Source organism: Pollachius pollachius (genome assembly GCF_949987615.1).
Source record: "Pollachius pollachius genome assembly, chromosome: 1".
Taxonomy (NCBI): Eukaryota; Metazoa; Chordata; class Actinopteri; order Gadiformes; family Gadidae; genus Pollachius; species Pollachius pollachius.
Window position 1 is genome coordinate 45170104 of NC_136934.1, and position 22379 is coordinate 45192482.

At 44.7% G+C, this 22379-nt stretch overlaps 1 protein-coding gene across 4 annotated transcripts in view; it reads right to left on the reverse strand.

Moving 5' to 3' along the window:
- taf2 (TAF2 RNA polymerase II, TATA box binding protein (TBP)-associated factor) overlaps positions 1–21586 on the reverse strand; it is a 27698-nt gene extending 6112 nt beyond the window's left edge. For all 4 annotated transcript variants that reach the window (XM_079745552.1, XM_079745550.1, XM_079745551.1 and 1 more), the window contains exons 1-24: positions 21554–21586; positions 21033–21179; positions 20786–20840; positions 20210–20370; positions 19603–19721; positions 19168–19309; positions 18489–18720; positions 17751–17935; positions 17117–17230; positions 13785–13884; positions 13516–13601; positions 11760–11895; positions 11309–11463; positions 10443–10557; positions 9987–10096; positions 9794–9859; positions 9233–9359; positions 8520–8645; positions 5837–5977; positions 5030–5140; positions 4582–4775; positions 4184–4323; positions 2682–2751; positions 2119–2228 (exon numbers count right to left, since the gene is read on the reverse strand). In XM_079745552.1, the coding sequence (XP_079601678.1) occupies positions 2119–2228; positions 2682–2751; positions 4184–4323; positions 4582–4775; positions 5030–5140; positions 5837–5977; positions 8520–8645; positions 9233–9359; positions 9794–9859; positions 9987–10096; positions 10443–10557; positions 11309–11463; positions 11760–11895; positions 13516–13601; positions 13785–13884; positions 17117–17230; positions 17751–17935; positions 18489–18720; positions 19168–19309; positions 19603–19721; positions 20210–20370; positions 20786–20840; positions 21033–21082 (2845 nt within the window). In that variant the 5' untranslated portion in view covers positions 21083–21179; positions 21554–21586. The remainder of the gene's footprint in view (positions 1–2118; positions 2229–2681; positions 2752–4183; positions 4324–4581; positions 4776–5029; positions 5141–5836; positions 5978–8519; positions 8646–9232; positions 9360–9793; positions 9860–9986; positions 10097–10442; positions 10558–11308; positions 11464–11759; positions 11896–13515; positions 13602–13784; positions 13885–17116; positions 17231–17750; positions 17936–18488; positions 18721–19167; positions 19310–19602; positions 19722–20209; positions 20371–20785; positions 20841–21032; positions 21180–21553) is intronic.
- Between the last annotated feature and the right edge of the window lie 793 nt (positions 21587–22379).

A 22379-nucleotide genomic window follows, 5' to 3' on the forward strand; every position in this document is an offset into this window, starting at 1 on the left:
AATCGTTTTCCTGACGGAAATGTGAAAGTCTGAGCCCTCGGAGGGACGGGGAGGCGGTGCTTTGCCCCAGCCCCCGAGCAACACATGGAACGGAAACATAACTCCGCCTAACAGGGAAAAGTGAGACGGAGGCGAAACGTGAAGGAAGTGGGTATAAAAGGGTTCCCCCCTGCTGGGACTCAGCTGACTTCCTGGTGGGCTACTGACAGTGCGGGCAAAACACCTTCTGACAGAAGTCTGTCCAGTAGCCCCCAGGGTGAGTCATAAACGACCATCCCTCTCAACAGGACTTTAATAACACACCGGCTGGACCAGGTAGGGGAGACTGTGACGGCCTTACAGACAGTTTGGTCTTGTTCTGGATCCAGGACCCGGATTTAGTACCGCCTAACACTTGACTGATATGTTTTATTGAATGTTGAGGTAAGAAATCTCCCTGAGATTGTTTAAGCACCTGGAGAACGCTCCTTAATGTCGAGCCCACTGCCAGACTGAAGACCCGCTGTCCAGACCGTATAGGTGTAAACTACCTCATAGATAAATCTTGGTTTTCAGAGTTTTTTATGCTAACTAATGAGGATATAGTCTGACTGTGGGGGAAACTCAAATGACAATCTGCGATTATTTAACTTCTGCACTATTCCACATTGTACAGAGAAAAGTATATGTGTTACGGGAAAAAAATAGGAAAAGTGCCATTGAGAATAACATTGACAGAGAACAATTTTGCCATGAAACATATGCTGGTTAAGTCGTTTTTGAGTGCAGAGTTCCATGATGGAAACGCGTAGTGTGTATCAATCCAAAGTCGTTGCACAGTCATTTCCCCCATTTCTGGTTGTACTCAAAAAAATCAACCAACAGTATCGGTTTGTTTTAAGAGGCTGGTTCTAAAACTAAACTTAAACACAACTTTGGTCCAAGTCTAAGAGGGAAAACGAAAAAACACCTGCCCAAAGGCTATAGCACATTTCATGCATTTACGGTAATTTTTTTCCATAACACTGTACACCCCAAAATGATATCAGACCACTCTGCTGCATAAGACATTCTAGTCTTTCAAGTCATAAAAAGTGATATATGGCAGCTGCCCCATGTGAATCTAATTAAATCCCATGCCCGCTTGTGCGTGCGTGTTCACGGGCATACACACACAGACACACATACATATATATATATATATATGCTCTCCTTGTGTTAAAGAGTGAGTGTTGGCTGGGTGTGCTGGCGTTGGGATATACATTGAGTCTGCATGTCTGGGCTTCACACCACCTGCAGGTGTTCTGGCCCCCTGCACTCGCATTCTATCTCTGGTGGAGCCACGCGGGTCTGAGTGCAGGTGCAGATTGCGTGGAGGACCATGAAAGTGTCCGTTGTACCTGGCTACACAGGTTAAGCTGCAAATCCAAAATCAGAATGCACATTCGGTTTTAAAGATTCCTCCGTTTACGCGATGCCATCGATGGATGTGGTGGTGTGCCTGGTCTAGGGCTGGGCGATTAATCAAAATGTAATCGCGATTTTGATTTTAGCGTCAAACGATCACAAAACTAATAATCAAATTTTCATTTTCTTTTTCACCATTTTGTGTATTTTTTTAAGGTGAAAGTGTTTTTTGGGAGAGACATGCTGAATAAATACATCATGTTTTCAAAAATAATCGTTTGAATAATCATGATTGCAATATTGACCAAAATAATCGTGATTATGAGCAGGGAAGCCCTAACCTGGTCCGCAGACACTGCAGACGTTTTCGTGCGGGCATGTGCATATACAGGACAGCAGTCCAGCAGTCCAGTGCCAAAGTTAATAGCCAATATCCACCATCATTAATAAAGACCCGAGGGAGCTTATTAACTATATGACGCCACGCTTTACGTCTTTCCTAGCACTTAAGCCTTATGATGAACGTGCACGGATCAGTTCTCTTGCCCAGTCCTTTTTTGGCGGAGGGGGTTCTCGCAGTAAAAATTGACGACACAAATAATTTAATCATAATTTACATAAGGGCCTTCAGATACCTATGGAACCGTGAAACAATATTTTCTCTGTGAGGCAATGAAAAGAGGTCTTCCTCTTAGTGCGTTTGGCGGACGTGCTCCAGTCAGGGTCTCTCACCGGAGTTCATGAGTTTCCAGAGCTGGTCGACCAGGGCTTCAGTGCAGAGCGCAGAGTCCGTGTCCTTGGTGAACGGGGGGTTGGTCGCCAGCATGCCCAGGATCTTGTGCCTGAGGGAAATGAAACCAAAGGATAACAGTGAGGGATGAGGAGGCAGCCCTGGGAAGGAGGACCGGGCAAACAGCCACTGAGTCAGCGTTGAGGTAATTGAGGTCATGCAAGGTTGCTGATTATTAAGCATTTATAGACATTTTATAGTCAACTGAGGAAAATATATTATAGTAATACAAGAATAATTATTAATAATAATAACAATAATAATATAAAAATGTTTGAAAGTGCTTATAAAGGCCCTGTATAGCTGAACACATTATGTTATCTTATCATCAATAACCAATTGATCACCCAGTGCTGCACAACGGACCATGACAGTGCTAAACGGATTGTGTTCAACCATGTGTGTGGAAGCAGACGCACAAAATTAAGAAGAAGAAGAAAGAGAGCAGTGCTTATTGATGGAATGGATCGAGAGGTTGGGCTTCGTTCAGCCCCATGAGACTGACCTGACCCAGTGAACTGGATCATTGTGCACCATGTCCATCAGCCACTCCAGCTCCACCGAGCTCCTCTCCACTGGAAGGAAGAGAGCACAACGTTTACTAGCACATACACACCACACAAGCAGAAGCATACTCTAGGACCAGTGGCGGCTGCTGGTCTTTCAAAGAGGGGAAGCTCATTTTCGGCCTACATCATATAAATTGTCCATTTATTTATATGTAAATTCTGCTCTCTGTTCCTTTTCAAGGAAATGCTCTGTGACCCTGTCATACCAACTAGCTGTCTTTTCCAGTGACTTTACCATTGTCCTCTCAATGGCCAACAGAGCTAGGCTGCTTAAACTGCCTTGGCCCATTATGTTACGGCTGTAGGACTTGAGCCGCTTTAAATAGGAGAAGCTCCTTTCTACACCTGCAGATGTAGCTCCAATTGTTGCCACTAATCAGAACAGTTTATAAAGCTGAGGCAATGCACTGTCAAACTCGACGTCTTTAAGTAACACCAAGAAATCACACAGCTTTCCCCTCTCACCCTGCAAGTCCTGATCTGAATACAGGACTTGAAGTTCAGACCTCAGGCTCCCTGATTCAAAGTGATAGCCAACTGCCAAAACAATATTAAACTCGAAAAGAAAATGTGGGAATTCTGTTCAACTGAAACAAGGAATTGTGTGTATAAATGTATGAAATGTACAATGAAAATTGTCTAGTTTGTCTTTCGACTCGCTTGCAAAATCTGCGATGGGTCTGAGGACTAAGTTCAAAATCGCTGTCAATCAAACGGCAACTCAGTCTTTCGCAGACCCTCTAATCATCACGCAGAAGCCCAGCGTCCAGGCCAGCCCCCTCCTCCATTCACCCCCAGAGACGATGAGCGTCTGTGGGAGGGACATAATCGCATCAACTTTCGCCGCACTAAAAAAAAGCTGTTCTATGTAGCCCCATTGAAGTGGTTGGTCGCTGAGCTTCAACAGGCAAATGCACTTTGACGCTACGGGAATGTATGAGAAGAAGGAAATTGAGTCAGTCGACCTGTGATATGCAGCTGATTCTGAACGAATTCTTCATCGAGATGGACGTGTTCTAATGCATTTTTAGCCAATGAAATGTTAACACCACAGTATATATTTCCCCATTTAATTTTTGACATTTTAGGGGAAGCCGAGCTTCCCTTGCAGTCTTAGAGAAATCACCACTGTCTAGGACACGCCCCAAAGAGATATTCACCCCGACACATGCTGGTGTCTAATCCTTAGTGTGTGTGTAAGACAGTGAGAGGGAGAGAGTGTGTGTGAGAGCATGAGAGAGTGTGTGTGTGAGTGTGTGAGTAAGTGAGTAAGTGAGTAAGTGAGTGAGTGAGTGAGTGAGTGAGTGAGTGAGTGAGTGAGTGAGTGAGTGAGTGAGTGAGTGAGTGAGTGAGAGAGAGAGAGAGAGAGAGAGTGATAGAGAGTGTGCCAGAGAGTTAGAGAGAGTGTATCAGAGGTTGATTGAGTGAGTGAGTGTACCTCTGGTGTAGTCAATCACAGCCTCCAGGGCGGCGACGCGGACGTCCACAAAGTGTCCGTACTCGGCGTAGGACTTGAAGAGCGATGGGTCGCTGGGGATGTGGCCGTTCTTCTGCAGCTGACGGATGGCTTTCAGACAGCTGTGTGAGAGAGAGAGCGAGAGCGAGCGAGAAATAATGAAAAAAAGAACCATCAAACGATCAAAAGTAAAAGACGGAGACAGACATAAAGGGTCAACAAGACTGGAACCTAGTCCCAGATCAAAGCAGAGCATGGCCATGTCTTTGGGTTAAATGATTCCCTCCACACACATGCATACGCACTAAAACACACACACACACACACACAGTTTATCAGCAGGTGCCACGCAGCGGCCGTCAGCTCATCAGCGCTAGTACCTGACGGTGATGGTGTTGCGGAAGCTGGGCAGCAGCTTCTCCATGTTGAGGAAGCGTGTGATCTCCTCCAGGATTAGCCTGACGTCCCCGTGCAGGTTGTCCACCGTGCGCACCTCGTTGCTGATGCTGATGGCCGGCGTCAGGGAGTTGGTCAGCGCCTCGATCAGCTCCGCGCGATAGTAGTTGTCCGAAAACTGGGAGGACAAAGAGGGGGTGAATGAGCGGGTATGAGAGCAAGAGGCAGATTTGAAAAGGGCCCCTATTTAAGCCATATTTTGGCCATTGTGTGTGAGTGAGTGAGTGAATGAGTGAGAGTGTTTCTATCTGTGTGTATATGTAATACACATGCCTGTCTACAAGCCGTTTCAATACATGGTCATGCATCTACGTTGTTGAATCAACCTCCGTCTCTGTGCTAGCATTACATTTAACACACAAACACAAACACCTTGTTTTTCCTGTTGTCGTTATACTTGATGAGGTCGAGGATGAAGTTGAGAACGTCTTTAGGACACAGGTTGTGGACATCTCTCAGCAGCGCCATGGCAACAGGCATCGTCTAGACAATGACACATGAAGGGAATACAGCAGTGAGAAATATATACACTTTAGGATTTTGCCAAACAAACGTTGTCATATGAAAGCTGAAAGCAATGTGGGAAAGGCAACACATTCTTGACACTGTGTCCAATCAACTTTTCGAAAAATCGCAAAAAAAAAAAAAGATATTCCCTGTAACCTGGTAGCTTTGTACTTCGGTTTTAGAAATGGGAAGATAGATATACTGTAAGCCCAGGATTGATAGACACAGTAGGATTGCCTGTATTGTGTCAGGGTTTACAATGAAAAGAAAAGGGTTTACAATGAAAAGCCTATTAGCAGATCTGTCTGCTAATATCTGTGTGTGTGTGTGTGTGTGTGTGTGTGTGTGTGTGTGTGTGTGTGTGTGTGTGTGTGTGTGTGTGTGTGTGTGTCTGTGTGTGTGTCTGTGTGTGTGAGAGAGTGTGAGTGAGTGAGTGTGAGGGAGTGTGGGAGAGTGTGAGAGAGTGTGAGAGAGTGTGATTGAGTGAGTGAGTGAGTGAGTGAGTGAGTGAGTGAGTGAGCGAGTGAGCGAGTGAGCGATTGAGCGATTGAGCGAGTGATTGAGTGAGTGAGTGAGTGAGTGAGTGAGCGAGTGAGCGAGTGAGCGATTGAGCGATTGAGCGAGTGATTGAGTGAGTGAGTGAGTCAGTGAGTGAGCGCGTGACCCTCCCACCTTCTGCAGGAAGTAGCTCTGGAAGCTGATGAAGTGGTTGGTCTTCACGATGTTGGGGCAGCTCTTGCAGCAGAACATCCTGGTGAACAGGGACTTCATGGCCGGCGGGCCCTGCCACGTGCTCACCATTAAGTTAGCGATCTGTGGAGCACAACAGAACAGGGGCTGACTTCACTGGCAAGGGGCCTGTCAATGTGGTCACATGTGGTCAAGTCTAATACAGCTCATTACTTTTGTACACACAGCATTACAACTTTTGATGGAGGCAGTAGGGCAATATGATGGTCAAAGCTGTTTTTAGCGAAACATAATTACTATCATTTGAAGAAGTATTCTGAATGATTATTGCAGACTTTTCTACCTGCTAGCTTGGTATATTTCTTAGTGTGTTGGCGTTCAAAATGTTATAGCATAAAATATGAAGCAACACAAAAGATTTGTGGTAACATTTCAGAATTCTGGGCGACAATCGAGTACAATTCCACATCACAAATACAGATGCTCAAACTAAAATATGACGGGCCAGCACTGTGAAAAACCTACGCTTTCAGGGAGAAACTAACTTAAGCAGGTCACCATAAGAGACCCCCCTCTAACCCTAACCACAGGGTGGGTACTGGGTAATGGGTGTCAGATGTGCAAACACGACATGCAGCATAACAAGCAATTTACACAAAACAATATATTCCAATAACATGGAACAAATCAGACGAAGCCACAGAAACAACAATGAAAACCAAGGGTAAACAGTCGGCCAGACAACAGCCAAACTCGCAACCAGCATCACCCCAAAATGGCAGGAATGGAGAACGAGAACAGGGAAAACAAGAGGAAAAACAAGTCATGCGGCGAGATATAATAGCTACGTTCAGAACAAAAAACACGACATTTGGAGAATGCCAGAAGCGATACGGGGAATGTGGCGCACTGGAGCGAGTGTTCACGTGCACACGAGCGAGCGGCATATGGCACAAAGAGTCGTGTCTCCAGTGGTTCTTTGGTTTCCAACAGGATATTGGAGGGGGGATTTGTGTTAATGTGGTAATATGGGTCTCCGGGTCAATGGCAGAGGATGTTGTCATTAGGCAAGACCAACAGAGGAGGAAGGAGGCGCCGGTGGTCAACAGATATCTATCGTATTCCTTCTATTGACTTACGTGTGTGTATGCCTGGAGAATATCTGAGTTTTTCTTCTGTGATCTCCTCAGTGTCTGCATGTGTCATGTGTCATGTTTAGTCACCACACCAATCAATACAAATGACCTCCCAAACAAGTGTACTGAATCTTTTAACGGTTTCTCAGAGTAGCGCTCACTATAGACCATACTGTGTGATTCAGTCTGAGACTACGCGTGATTGGGAGTGAGTCAGAGCATAGCTACCAGTCTATGATTAATGGTGTGTGTGTGTGTGTGAGTGTACAGAATTCAAAGAACATGGGGGGGCGGGGGTTCTTAACATCAGCGGCCCTAATGAAAGAACCGAAACACTGGCATCCAAAACCTCCGTTCACTTTTACATGTTATGAAAATATTGGTTCAGCTGGAACTGGAGAGGAGTGAAATCCAATGGGGTTTAGGTTGAAATATGCCAAATCCGCGGAATAGCCTTTTCCCGAAGTGAGAAAACAGGATTATGCAGAAGACTCAGGATACACAAGTGTGGGTTTAGAAGAATGGGGCGCTCTGCCGGGTGGCCTCGAGTGTTGACTGAATGCCATCGGGCGTTAAAGCATTGTTGGAGGGGTTCCTAGTATACCTGCAGGACGACTATTGTTTTAGGGACGAAAAAGACTGCGTGAGGTGTTGTAAAGAAAAAGAAAAACAGAAAATTTTAATATAAACATTTGTTTTCTATCATAAATCTAAGGATTTATGAAAGAAAACAACTTCCTTCTCCTTAGCGGCATACCTAGTAGCGAGCTCGTCCTCTCTGAGATATTTGATGGCTGAATTCCAGAGTGGAGAACAATTAGAGATATGGGTTAGCTAGAAGTCACTTCATGTCATATGTCTGTTACTCTCTGGCTAAGCAACAGGGGTATAGCTCATCCCTGTTGGGTGGAGAGTGATGTACCCCGATGAATCATCGGGGTCAGGCTATAAATCAGGGAGACTGCAGTTACTTGATGACACATATTCGATTAATATAAGCTGTTTGACTGTTTAAAAGGGTCTCATAAGAAGCTCCTGCATATACAAACAGACCGCCCTCCCCTCGTGTGGAGCACACATTGCATACGTTCACTGGCACATTTACAATCCACAACGTGCATCAGGATTAAATCAACTTGTACGGAGGCAGATGTGAACGTCAGAGGTTAAAGGTGACGTATTATACCACCAGGTGTGATTGTGATGAGCCGCTACAAGCCTCTTCTGACATCACAAGTGGGCGTGTCCACCTAGATGTATGACGGGTAGATGAGCAACGTTTGCTACAGTCCACTGGTTAGGCTGGTAGACCGATCTATTTAGCACACATCTAGGTGGACACGTCCACTTGTGATGTCAGAAGAGGCAGATTTTCCAAACAGCTTGTAACGGCTAATCACACTCTTATGTCACCTTTAAGGGTTCCATGAGACAACGTCCGCTGTGTATATGGAGTCCCAGTGCCCCCCAAAACGGAGTTGGGGACCCCTGGAGCTGGAGGGAAGGGGACAGCCCTTAGCCGTGCTCACCTTGGCCAGGCAGAAGCAGGCCTGCATGCGGACCCTGTAGAAGCACTGCTCTGTCTCCAGGATGTCTGTCAGCGCCATCCTGGAGGCCGGCGTGGGGAACTTCTCCAGCGCGGAGATGGCCTCCTCCTGGGGGGAGCAGAGGGAGGGAGGGTGTGAGGACGGGAGGGAGGTGGGGGGAGGAATGGGCGCGAAGACAAACAGTTAGGGAGGACATCCGCTGTCGTCTGTGGAGGGAGAGTCACTGCAGCCCTGGGATTTATTTATCGTTTTCATTGGGCTTTCCCTTCCAACCACTCTCTCCTTGTTGATTTGAGGCTTTGAGTCTGCCTTGAATATGAAAAGGGCTATATAAATAAAGTTTGCTTGCCTTGATTGGTCTTTCGGAAGATTTCTGTATACAGAGATTAACTTTTTCTTTCTTGATTTTTTTTTTTTTTTTACTTCCGCTAAGTCCCCAACATCTTGGGACCCATTGTCATGACCCTACCTGCTCAAATCAAATTTTCTCAGTAGCAACGCAGTTCGGGGGTCACAACAGAATCTAGAGGACAATAGCAGATACTAAAACAGTTTCAAGAACAAAAAACAACTACAAACAATAATACAGAAAATCTATATCCATATCTATAGACAAAACTTGAGCAGTATGATATTCAACTAGCCCTCCACATTATACAATCTACGGTGAAGGGGGCGATCAGCAGCAGGCCTACCTGTGCCACCACATCCCTCTCGAAGCGGAGCTGGTACTGCCACATGAAGTCCGCCTGCTCAAACTCCACCTTCCTCAGGATGGACATGTCGGGGTCGATGCGGATCCACAGGAGCGGCGAGTCAGCGCTGCGAAAAGAGGGGGACATTTTTAAAACCGCCGACCATTTGGTGATCGCAGAAAGTTGAACAATTATTTTATGTAAATCAAGAAGCTAATCCTCGAATGACCAGTTTAGCTTTGAGAGAGAAGTACACTGAGGAAAGTGTATCATTTATGTAGTGGCACTAAATAAATAAAGATAGCAAGGACGGCAAAGCAATCGCAACCACATTGATCCAGTCTTGGATAAATTGACCAAATGTAAAAAAACACTGCACGTTAAGATGTTGAATAGCTAAATAAAATCCCTTTAAAAAAATGATCTCCCAATAGTATTGCTAATTATGTACATGGAAATATAGATAGCCAATTATTATCATAACAATTATTTCAAAGTTGGAGAATGGCTAGTGAAAAAGAGAGCTAGCAGGTGAGATAGTGAGAGAAGGTTCAGTCTTACTCCATGGCCGACAGATCCATGTCCACCTCTTCTCCATTCATCAGAGGAATCTTCTTCTTCTTGTTGCTGCGAAAGCAAAAGTCAAAGAAAAAAGCAGCTTGATAAACGATAACCACTTTGTCACGTTGCGTTTTGATTGAGCTGCTGATAAATGACTGAGGGCAGAGGGAGAGAGCGACTTCAAGGGGCTTACCGTCTGCTCTTTGAGTGGCAGGGGATGTCGTGTTTGAGGCTGTTCTCCTCGATCTGCAGCGTGTGGTTGAAGGAGCCATCCAGCTCCTGCACCGTCACTTTGATGGGTCCCTGGGATTCAAGATGAGGAGAGAGACGTCAGTCACCGTGAGTGACGTGGGTGATTGGTTGAAAATGTATAGAACCGATAAAAATTTGCAAATGCAACATTAAATCTGTTTAATTTTAGAAGGTTCTGCAGAGATGCTGTCGATTCTCTGTTCCGTTATTTTCTTAACAGCAATGTTATGTAGGGTCCAACATTAATACCTGCCGCCAGGTTAAGTACACTGGCAGGTAAAAACCATAAATGTTTTATGCATAAAAATAATTGCTTGGCGGGTACATTTTTTTTAACTCAACAAAATTGTAAGTACAAGTAGAATACTCAAGGAAAACGTTTGATGTGGTGGCTCACCACATATTTCTGCGTTCCAGATGAGATGTAGTCCTGTCTGATCTCCAGTTCCAGCACGTTCCTCTTCCTGTTGAAGGCGAAGCTGCCAAAGAACTTCACCACCGAACTCTGATCTCTGTGACACGGGCAGGAGTTAGGGCCAAACACATCGACGGCTAGTGTTTTCATTTATAAAATGGCAAGATGCAAACATAGGGCATAAAAAGGAAGAGGATTCTATGCTTGCTTCTTTTATTTAATTTACTGTTGGTTAATTTAGTTCAACGTGTCACAAACGTATTACACTGCAGATAATGATAACTCTTAACATATATACACTGAGCTCCTTGCTATACAGCCTCACATGTATTAGATGCTGAGAAAACCACACTTGGTATATTCCCCGGCGCATGTTCCTGAAATCCTACAGGTAAAATCCTTCAGGGAGACGAAAAGTCATACGACATTAGGACGTAGGGCTGGCTATTGCCAGGTACCTCACAATTCAATTCAACTCAATTCGATTCGATTTGATATTGATCTAATTGCTTCGATATCGATTCAATAATATGTGCAGATGACAAAAATACCTAAATATTATTTAGAATTAACCATTTCAAAATGAATTAACCATTTCATTGTGCTTTAACTTTCTAAGCTAAACTTGCAGCATGAAAGTAATAATCATAACATGGACAAATGAAAAAGGGCATGTACATTTAGGCATACTCGCTTCTAGATTACAATGACAGAGTAGGCTTATTTCAAAAAAATTCTGAATCGAAATTGAATCAAGAACAAATAAATTGCAGTGCATTCATGAATCGATATTTTGACCCAGCCCTATTAGGACGTACAAAAAAAAAATCCCAAGGTCGGAAGGATACACCCATTGCTTGATGAGGGGCCCGATGTCTTTCCCAGAGACGTTGGAGATGGACTTGAGGAAGCCGTGCGTGGACACCAGCATCTGACTCCACATGTGACTCTGGTACTTCTGAGACGAGGCCGTGCTGGCAAGGCTTAGAAGCTTGTTGAACACCTGCCAAGAAGGGATAAAGAGTTAGGATATGAAGCTGGGCCATTGATCATTGCCCCAACAATACTGTAGACAGCTTGGTTTGCAGTTGACGCTTGTCTTTGTCATCACCTCTAGCTATATAATATTCACATCATAACTTTAAAATGGTAGAGTTTTAAAGTTGCGAAAGAGCAAATCCACAAGTTATTTGTTGTATTATAGGAGTGATTCATCGACACATGGCTAGGGTAGTTCAGACATGCAGAGCCCTTGAACGTGAAAGCAACAGGGAGGGCGAGAAACCAGGAGTGACTCACCTGTAACATGAACTCCATGCTGATGCGGTTCTCGATAAGCCGCATCACCAGGTGAGCCTTGCACTGGAACATCTGGTAGTACTCCCAGGACAGCGTGTGGGGGTGCTTGGTGGAGAAATGGAGATGGGGAGTGGGACTGAAGGGAGAAGAACGACCAGGACTGTTACAGGGGGTCTGTGACCGGTATTATACGCATCATCATTTCACGATGTGTGTTTGTGCGTGCGTGCGTGCGTGCGCTAGGTTGATGGTAAGGTCAGGGAAATAACAGAAAAAAAAGGGAGTTTCCCCTTCCTTATTTTATTAATTACCTTAAATTCTACCTGAACAGCTGAAAGTGGATAGGGAGAGAAATGCCTATGCACGTCATATTTACGTGACCAAATAATCCCATCTCGATGATATGGTATTATTTTATATATATATATATATACACACAATAAAAATCCTGCTAATGGGTTAAGCTTTTCAGAAAGCAGGTCAAATGCACCACTGATTTTATACATTGAAAGGGTTAATTCTTTAATCCGGTAACTCCTTCTTCAAATTATAGACATTCTGCTCTGCTATTGCAGATCCCTTGATTTGAACAGTTTAATTAATTAGTTAAATTATTTTTTTATAGTTGTGGAGGAGCTACAAATGAGTAGCATGAAGGGACACACACACACACACACACACACACACACACGCACGCACGCACGCACGCACGCACGCACGCACGCACGCACGCACGCACGCACGCACAGGCACACGCACACGCACAGTGGCTGGCGTGATCAGTGAGGCATTACTTTGTGTGTGGCCTCTCCTCTCTCTACCCTTCCACTGAGCACATGCAGACATGAACCACTCTTCAAACCCTGAGCGGTTCTTTCTGGAGCCAGAGGGCAGCCGTAGCACAAACCAACGCTGTGGCTTTGGAGGGGATCCCTGACTTTCTGTTAGGGTGCCCAGAATGACATCCTTCAAACAATTTATGGCCCCAGTGTCAGAAATAAATAATTATTATGTTTTAATAATAATAAGACCACACACACACACACACACACACACACACACACACACACACACACACACACACACACACACACACACACACACACTATCCCTACGTTGGATATTAGTGGATCTTGGATTAGTCTGGGACTGGTTGTTAAATATAAACTGTACAAGTCAACGGTTCATACAAATAAAAATGACTGCAACCTAGCTGGTGTAATCTGAGAAATCTAAGAGAAAACAAATATGAACCAAAAGTCAAATATATAAACAGCAAATTGGGCTTGTGTTTTGGGGGGCACGAATCCAGCACACACAGAATTCTGTTACTTCAGTTGTAATCAGTCTCCCACTGACAGAAGCCAATGTTTGAAGTCAGCCGTGTGTTGTTTGACCTTGCTCTGGATTTCCTCTGCACACAGATAAATACCATTCCCTTTCCACTTCTAAATAACTATATTTCCCCTCCGCACAGCTAATGTCCTATTAACTGTTAAAACAGCCAAATGAATATTTTAACTCTCAACAGGGCTAAATTAATATTTACTGTCAACACAGCCAAATGACTCTATTTCCTCTTATCAGCTAAATTACTATTAACTGTCAATACAATTCATTTACTATATTTTCTCTCAAGACATCTGAATGACTTAATTGTCAAGACAGCTTAATAACTATATTAATTGTCAACACAGCTTAATGACTAGTAACTCTTAACTCCCAACACAGCTACATTACTCTATTAGACTCTTACTTGTCTTTCTCCTTCCCCCCACTATAGGTCGGGTGCAGCAGGACTCCTCCCATCTTCAGCTCATACTCCACGATCTTATCCAGCTCCTGTGGAACAACCGGGATAGCGGAGATTAAAAACACACAAAGCAGCTGTAAAACACATCATAAACAACAGGATGAACATAATGTACATCAAGGAAAAACAGGCCAGTCTACTGCCAATACCAGCGAAGGCTTTTTGGTTTTGATATTCACTATCAGGACTCTTGTCCTGTTCCTCATGTGTACCTCTTTGATCCAGTGTCTGTACGCATTGACCCCGAAGGTCTTCTTGAGGTACAGCCCGTAAATGTAGCCGGAGATTCCTTTGAGCACCCACTCATCGGCCCTGCACATAACAGGGGCAACGGCGTTCACTTGCGATGAATTATTTGCAATGCTTATGAAAGTGTATATTAACAGTGACATTTAAATTTAGCAGTCGCTTTTATCCAAAGCGACTTACAACTGTTCATACACACATTCAAACACCAACGGCGGAGTCCACCATGCAAGGCGACAGCCAGCTTGTCGAGAGCAGTTAGGGTTAGGTGTTTTGCTCAGGGTCACCTCGACACTCAGTTAGGAGGGTATCAAGGGTATCACCGGGTATCGGACTAGCAGGTTACAAGTCACTTCCGGTTACTAGTCAACCCGCTCTACCTCCAGTGGATCCATTAACATACAATTTGACTAATCAACACTTTAAACACAGTTAATGTTATTTTCTTTTGAGCAAACAAATTTAAATAGTTTTTACAACATGCCATGAAACACCACAAGAGACAAAGAGAAGAAAAAGGAAGAAATAATCAAAAGCATGGTGCAGGGGGAGAACGACTTGTTTCATCCCATCAATGTTCCTGCGTCTTCACGGTGGGCCCTCTCGTCCCCATCACGTGGAAGGTGAATCGTTCGGAGGAGCTCCAACGTGAGTTCATCCTGTAGGCCACTTGTATGGAAGAAACGTGACGTGGCAACCCAACACAAGTCTTTTATCAGGGCGGATTTATTGGCTTGTTAAAAGCCTCCAAGAAACAATATACACCCTTCAACCTCGGTGGTTTCAAGTATCCCGGCTTGAATTGAATCCAGCCTCGGCCTGGCTCCTTAAGCAGGGATGAGTTCATGTGCTGCCCCTGTAAGCGGAGGTGCGTAGGCTGAAGCGAGCTCCTTATTCCAACGGATCTGGGCCATGCGTGGGTCCGCTGAGAGCTATGCTCATGGATGACGTTATGAATGATGCTTGGCACCCGGGAACCGGTGAGGACTTCGGGGTCTGTCAAGTCATCCGGCCGCAGGGTTTACGGCCCTTGCTGGTCGGTGATCTCACTGCCGGGGGTGTGAAATAGCCAAGAACCACGCTTGAACTTCCAAATGTAGGTTCGGAAGGGGGGTGGCTTTTTGGTTTAGTTGCATTTTCTCAATAACGGCATTAAATGTGTGTGGGGGGACAGGCGGCATTTGGCCTGCAGGTTGGGCATGGGTCATATTTGGAGCACACCAGATCTGCCGGGTTTATTGGGTCTGATTGCGGGCACCTGCTCACAATCAGACCTGCCAGGGAGTGTGTATTTATGGGCCTGCTTTAGTCTTGCAGTGGGAAGGAAGGCCAGTGTGAGCGGGAGCTTTTGCAAGGACCATCGCTGCAGCAAACAAGCCGCATTCCGTGCTACCGCTGTGGCATGCTGATATGATTTACTGGCACACTGTTATTAATTTCTACGATTAAAACCGCCTTTTTGCCAGGCACAACCCTGACTCCGTCTGCTCTGTACAAGGAACTGTTACAATGTGATTCATGTGGACGTTTAAAAAAGGTGTTTGAGGTGGCAAACACAATGCAAAGCGGGGTCTGCATTTCATTACAGGTCCCGGTTGGAACCCACCTTTGTCTATTAATTGCTAGCAGACCGCGCCAGGGGTTTCACACGCTCCCTCACTCCAGGGGTCTCAACACACACATAAGTGGATAACGTGTGTTTAAATTAATAGTATCGAAGGTTTAAGGACCTCTAGGTGCCAACGGGGAGATAGCCTTGTGTGACTGCTTCCATGACGTCTGCATTCTGGTGCTGTCATGTCTCAATAAGGCTGCTGTCTATTTTTTTGTTCTGGGATTTCCGGCTTTTAGCAAAACAACTTAGACACCATAGAAAGAAAACGCCATTTGACTACACTGTAGGTTTCTCAAATAATAACAATTATTTCAGAAAAAAGGATTTGTTAAAAATGACAAGGCCACAGATTTGACAGAAGAATGAGCAAGTGGACAATGAGCTGTGAGACGGAAGGCTTTTCAGCCAAAAGATACAACAATACTCTCCAGCCGCCAGACCGCGACAGATGATTTTTAAGGTACCGGACATTAAATAAATAGCAGTCATAACACTGGTTCAGAGGAACAATGACACAGCGTGGTTATGATTACGTTCCGCCGTTTGGGTCCAATGTTTCAGGAGAGATGTAACCCTAGCCCTGTTCCTTTAACCAGCACAACATGGCAACCGCACAGGCCCATCTCTCTGCCAAGATAAAACAAAAGCACCCTCTCTCCATCTCCCCAAAAAAAGCAAAGTCTCTCGACCCACGCCAGTCGCGACTGTGAAAAACCTCTGATGAGATGTTAGCCACATGGTCCAACTTGATATAACTGTCCTTAAAGTTTAGGGCCTGGGAGAGGAAGCAGAGGAAAACAGAAGGTACGACTCTGAAGAGGAGGAGTTGGGAGGAAATGAGGGGGCATCAGGCCAGGATAGGGGAGACACAAGCCCCATTGTTTGGGGGTGCAAAGAATTTCAGACTCCGGTCTTTGATGCTCAAACATTTCTCTAAAGACTGGAGGCGGGATCAGAGGGTGTCGAGGGACATGCTCACGTGTCTCACGCACACACTCCCATGCACACGCACACACACACACACATATATACGTGTTCAGCCAGGCCAATGCTGGCGTCAACATCTGACTCCCCTAGTTGGTAGGCCGCCTGGCTGTCATAAATCTCTCATCACCAGCCGTCTAAGAGGGGAAAGGTTCCCACAATGCTTTCCACTGCAGCGAGGAGAGGAGCCGTTGTTGACATTCACAGCTCACACACGTTTGCACTGCGAAGACAGAGGGTCTAGTCAACTGTATGTCGGGAGTCGCCGAGAGAGGAAGGGATGGTGAAGCCTCCGTGAGAATAGGATGCGGTCTGTCACCAAAACGTGCACGTAACATCAGACATACAGCGGCAAAGTGAGACATGATCATGTACCTTGTCTGTGTTAAAGTGTCTTGCCTAGTTCAGCTGGAAGAACACTGCCTTGCCACTGCCGGGGTAAGGTGTTTGATATACGCCCATGCCAGGCCTGCATGCACTTTATTGTCAGATGTTTTGTACAACAGCTTCCACCAAATGGCTTATATTATCTAGGAGGTGAATACTTTGAATCAAGTATTGTATCAATGATGACCTCAGTTGTCCTTTTGTGCATTTGACCCTCAAAGGCATGCATCCAATGACGTCATACGACGTGACAATCCCATCCATTTTCCTACATCACGAACGCCACAGCGGGCCGTGATGCACGGGACTCACCAGGACATGCGGGAGATGAAGCAGCCAAAGAACTGCTGGGCCAGGGCCTGGGCCAGGCAGCTGCGCGTCTGGGGGGTCTGGTCGATGATCATGGCACTGTGGAGCATGTTGGTGCTGTTGGCCCAGAGAGACGAAACACACGAGTCAAGCATGGGCACAGGACCAAGGGTACCCAACGCAGGCAAGAGAGATCCACGTATATAATGATAGGAGGGAGATGACATTTTGACTGTTTTGGGAAGAGGAGTGGGAATAGGGGGAGATTGATGGGTATGGGGAAGGAAGAACGAGTGAGGGGGAGTAGAAAGACGGGAAACTGAGATGTTGGAAATCGATTTGAGTCATCTTTAATAACAGGGAGAAGGTATTAACTCGTCAATCTGTCAAATCGCTGGGCCGCACACAGTGCCTAGGTTTCTACACTGGCTTGATAGTGTGTGTTGAGGTTACCATTTTATCAGGAAAGTGACAGAATAATATTAAATAACACAAAATCAACATATCATCTTGAATGAAGTCCTTCTAAAAATAAATACGACATTGATAGTTTGAATCGACCGCAAGACAAAAGACCCCTCTTTAACCCTGGGTGAGCCCCGTGTGGCCCCCCACAGTGACCCCACCCCCTGCCTACCTGAAGATGCTCATGGAGGCGTAGGCGGACACCTGCACGTAGGCCTCGTCCACGAAGACCGTCTTGAAGCAGGAGTACGGGTAGCGGCAGGTCAGGATCTCCTCGTAGAACTCAAAGATCTCGTGCAGGAAGGACATGGAGTGCTTGAGCAGGGGCAGCAGCTGGGGCAGACAGAAGTGGGTCACCTGCGGAGAGGGAGGGGGAGATGGTGAGCACGCACATAGAGCAGGGATCCAATACAAGCTGTGTCTAGAAATCCCAAAGAATTCCTGTGTTTGGTTGTGTGTGACCTAAGGACCTCCAAATCTAAATTTGGATGAAATGAAACATAAAAGGTGGGTCCTAGTGTTTGGATTGCAGTTATGCCTCGCTTACATGCAAGGCAACGCCAACTCTTCTAGAACGTCAGCCTGTAAATCATTGGACGGCTTGTTCTACTCTTCACTGAAATCACAATAATCGCTGTCCTTTATCCAGCCACAACAAACTAAATGAGAAAATGCTCTCTCTTTTGCTGTTGTAAGAGGGGCTATTATGCAACTGCTTGACAATTATACTAGAAACATTGATCTGTTCAACTTTACATTATTTCCAGTAGGTTTCTTACTAATGAAACACATCAACCACAATGTTACCTTCATCTCAACTCTTTGTTGCCACTGTACAAAGAACTACTTGCTAGACACTGACACCTTGTGGCCATTTGGATTACAACGGGGGGGGGACCGTCACACCCACCTCGTGCATGTAGGGGTCCACGAGGATCTCGAAGGGCCCCACAGCCAGGGAGATGTTGGGAGCTGCGGTGGGGATGGGGAGGACGTAGCTGAAGGTCTTCTTGCGCATGTCGTGGGTGTAGATGGTCTCCACCAGGTCGCCGCAGGACACCGCCACCATGGCGGCGTCCACAGTGATGTCCAGCTTCCAGGTGCACAGCTCAGAGTAGGAGTCCACGCACGGGAACCAGAACCTTTTGGCAGGGAGGGGGGAGAGTCAAGCTGATTAAGAAGCTGCTTTCAGGGGACGTGGAGGTCACATGGGTGCAGCAGGCTTTCAGGGATTCCTGCGTGTCTAAATTGCAGGACTGTTGCTCCATATGCATATCTATGCCTCAAGTTTATTTATAAAATAAAGCATTTTGAAAGGGAAAGAATGATTAGGTATTGATTTAACAGCATGCTGTTGCAATTATTTGAAACCACACTGCATGAATAAAACAGCAATTTACCATACTTACAATAATTTACAATACTGTCAAAAATCGTAGTTGTACTGTATACCATGCCATTTAAGAAACTGAAAACATTTCTTATATATATATATATATATATATATATATAGATATATATATATATATATATATATATATATATATATATATATATATACTATGAATACACCACTTTGTTTTTCTGACCTAGTAGAGTTCTGGTATCCGAAGGAGAAGACATGAGCCCCCCTCTCCGCCATGCTGCCCTCGACATCGGGAACCACAAAGTGAAGCCCCCCTTTGGGCTGGTCCAGAGAGAACTCGATGTACACCTTCAACACCTTTAGCTCTGGAGAGAGGGAAATAATCAGGACTCAGGTGTGAGGTGTGAGTTGAGCTGAGACCATTAACAAACTTTCAAAGTTTGTAAAGATCCAAATTACATCAAACAGTGTGTCTTACAATAACACTCTTTATCTGTCTCAGTGTCTCATTGGCTCTATTGAAAGGCACGTCTTTGAAGCGTGCTGTCAGCCTAATTGAGCTTTCTCAACTCCAGCTCCATTGAGTATATGTTCGTCCGCATGCATCTCTATGGCTGTAGTCATAAAATGTGTTTTTAAATCTCGGTTCCAATGTTACCGTCTCCTTGTTTCCAGAGCTCGGAGGGAACCTTGATGACCAGCTCCCCGTGCCCGGCGTCAGGGTCCACCGCACTCACCGCCGCCGTGTAGGCACTGGAGAAATAGTTCAGGTTCCTCCTAATCACACACACACACACACACACACACACACACACACACACACACACAATCATGCAGGCACTCACTTTTAAAAAAACTTACAGCAGCAATCCTGATTATCTTAAAACATGTGTTATTGTCGACATCAGATGTACATGGTAAACATAGAAGGACTAATTTTTCAGCTCAAATTCTAGCTGAATGCTGATCATGAAAGCAGGTCTGAGCAGCCGTCAGTAAAACAAGGTTATTGCAGAAGCCTTGCATTTCATATTAGAGTTTGCCCACCCAGCCAGCATCTCACTGTATTTGAGGGACACAAATACAACTCTATAGTCGGCATAAATTGTCAATAGGGTAAGCACGGTGCTGCTGTATTTAGAGCACATTACCTTCCGAGTAACAACTAGCAATATGTTTTTTCTGAGCAGGCCATTTTTATTTATTTTATTGTGGAAAGTAAAAAATACAACAATGAAATCTGTGTTTTTTTTGACGTCACTTACTGCTTGGACTCATGGTGGCAGACCTCAAGGGTTGGATCGTTGTAGATGAACGGCGCCTCGAGTTCGTTGACTCGGACGCGATAGATTCGACATTGTTTACTGTTGAGCTTGATCCTGTTCAGGTTGACCACCGTGGGGAATATGGTAAGCTCCACATAACCCTATCAGAGGGGAACAGGGAATGAAGGGATGGAGATTAGAAGAGGTACACAGGGAAGAGGAGGAATATAAATGTTTATAACACTAGCTATTTGTAAGTATGTTGCAGGACTGCAATGAAGGAGAGTTTAAACATGCTACATTTATAAACATTTACTACATTCAGAAGTCTACTTGGACGTCTACATTCATCTAAAAGATATCTTTAGCGGCATCAGAACCATAATTACACTGTTATCAGTACACATTTTCAATAAGTAACATGCTTCAACATCAATTGTTTGCAATGGAAATATATAATTGGAATATTCTGGCAAACCAATGTCATCAATCGCATTCTTCACAAAGTCTTATCATTGCTACTGTTATAGTTGCATAGAGTAACAAATGTGTTATTGCTACCGGCTGTGTACTTACAATAACAGACTTCCTCTGAAAATTGATGTTGTTGATGCAGACCACCTGGTGCGTCGTAAAGACAGAAATATATAATGTGAATACACACAGTTACGCATAGTAAGACTATAGTTTATCATCAACCGCATTGCCATCCGGTAGCTCTATATAAAACTGATGGTTTGCATGGTCTGTCACTTATTAACATCCATGTGCTTGTAAGGATCAATTCAATTCTGCTTTCAAAACAGTACAAGGAAATACTTATAGTTTAAAAGGACGCGGGCTCTCGAATCCTTTATCCTTCTTCTTGTTCATCTTCGCTTGATGTAGCGGCGTTGGAGTCCAAACATACCGGGACTACAGTAGGGATTTGTGGGTCCGGGGTGGGTGTTTACATCGGGACGCAGCTCAGCTGTTCACATACAAAGTTCAGCACTTTCAAATCCCTATTGAAACTCATCAGACATCAGCGATCAGACAAGAAGAACTGCGCTACAATGTGTTGACCTGTAATCCATCCGATGTATTATTTTCATATAAAACGATGGTTACGACAATGTAGCTGAGCTTATGTTGGCAGAAAGAGTGCCTACTGCTTTTGCTTCTGCATGTATCTCACAGTTGAATGCACTCCATCTGCCGGAATTACAACGACGTTCTTCCAAAAGCAATTCAAGCGCAATTACTAACGACAACCGTTGTATGTTTTAATACAGTAGAATATTGCAAACGCTGCTGCAGCATCGTCAAAACACTGAAATATAACTTGATAGTCGGCTTACTCACAACAAAATGATTGCACGGAGATCGTGTTCGGCCATTTTGTTTGTAACCTTTGACCTCCCGCGCGAAATCTAAATTATTTTATTTTGGAAAACATATTATTCCTAACCATATTACCAAAACAGCCGTACTATGAAATCTTGACATTTTTTAATTGAATAATAAAATAAAAAAATATCTACAAGTATTTTTTGTTTCTACTGGTTATTTGGCTTGAATAAACGACATCGCTAGATGGCACTAAAGCCTCTCATGTTCAACTCAATCCAGACAGATTTCTGCAAGGGATTCGACCCTGCAACGGACCATTAGCCTTCATTTCTTTGTAACAAGTAGGTAATAACCACCCTCCGGGTTGGAAAAGCAAAAGCAATGTAACAGCTATGTCATTGTTATGTTTGTTTAAGTAGAACAGGTAAGCAGGAAAAAGGGAAAGTCATTTTGGGAAAAGTACATCAGGAAGGAAGAAGGAGAGGTTTAGGAGTGGGTTAATGGCTGCATTGGTCTTTTTGGGCCAGAGAGACATTCTCCCATATCAGTACATACAGCCATGGGTAAAAAGGCCAGTCAGGTATCAGATGAGGACTGTGTTCCCAATATCAGTATTTATGTATGGGATGTACTATTGGGACTTGCATCAGACATATAGTTGTTAAAAAAAGTAGTCAACGCGTGCCTTTCTGAAGTGCATGCCTTTTGATTGATTCATCTCTCTGATTGTTAATCTTCTGTTATTTCAGCAGATTGTGATATTGTATAGCCTACTGACGTGACATTCATAAAACTGGAGCCACATTTCCCTCGTTAATAGCTGACGAATGGCTATGGT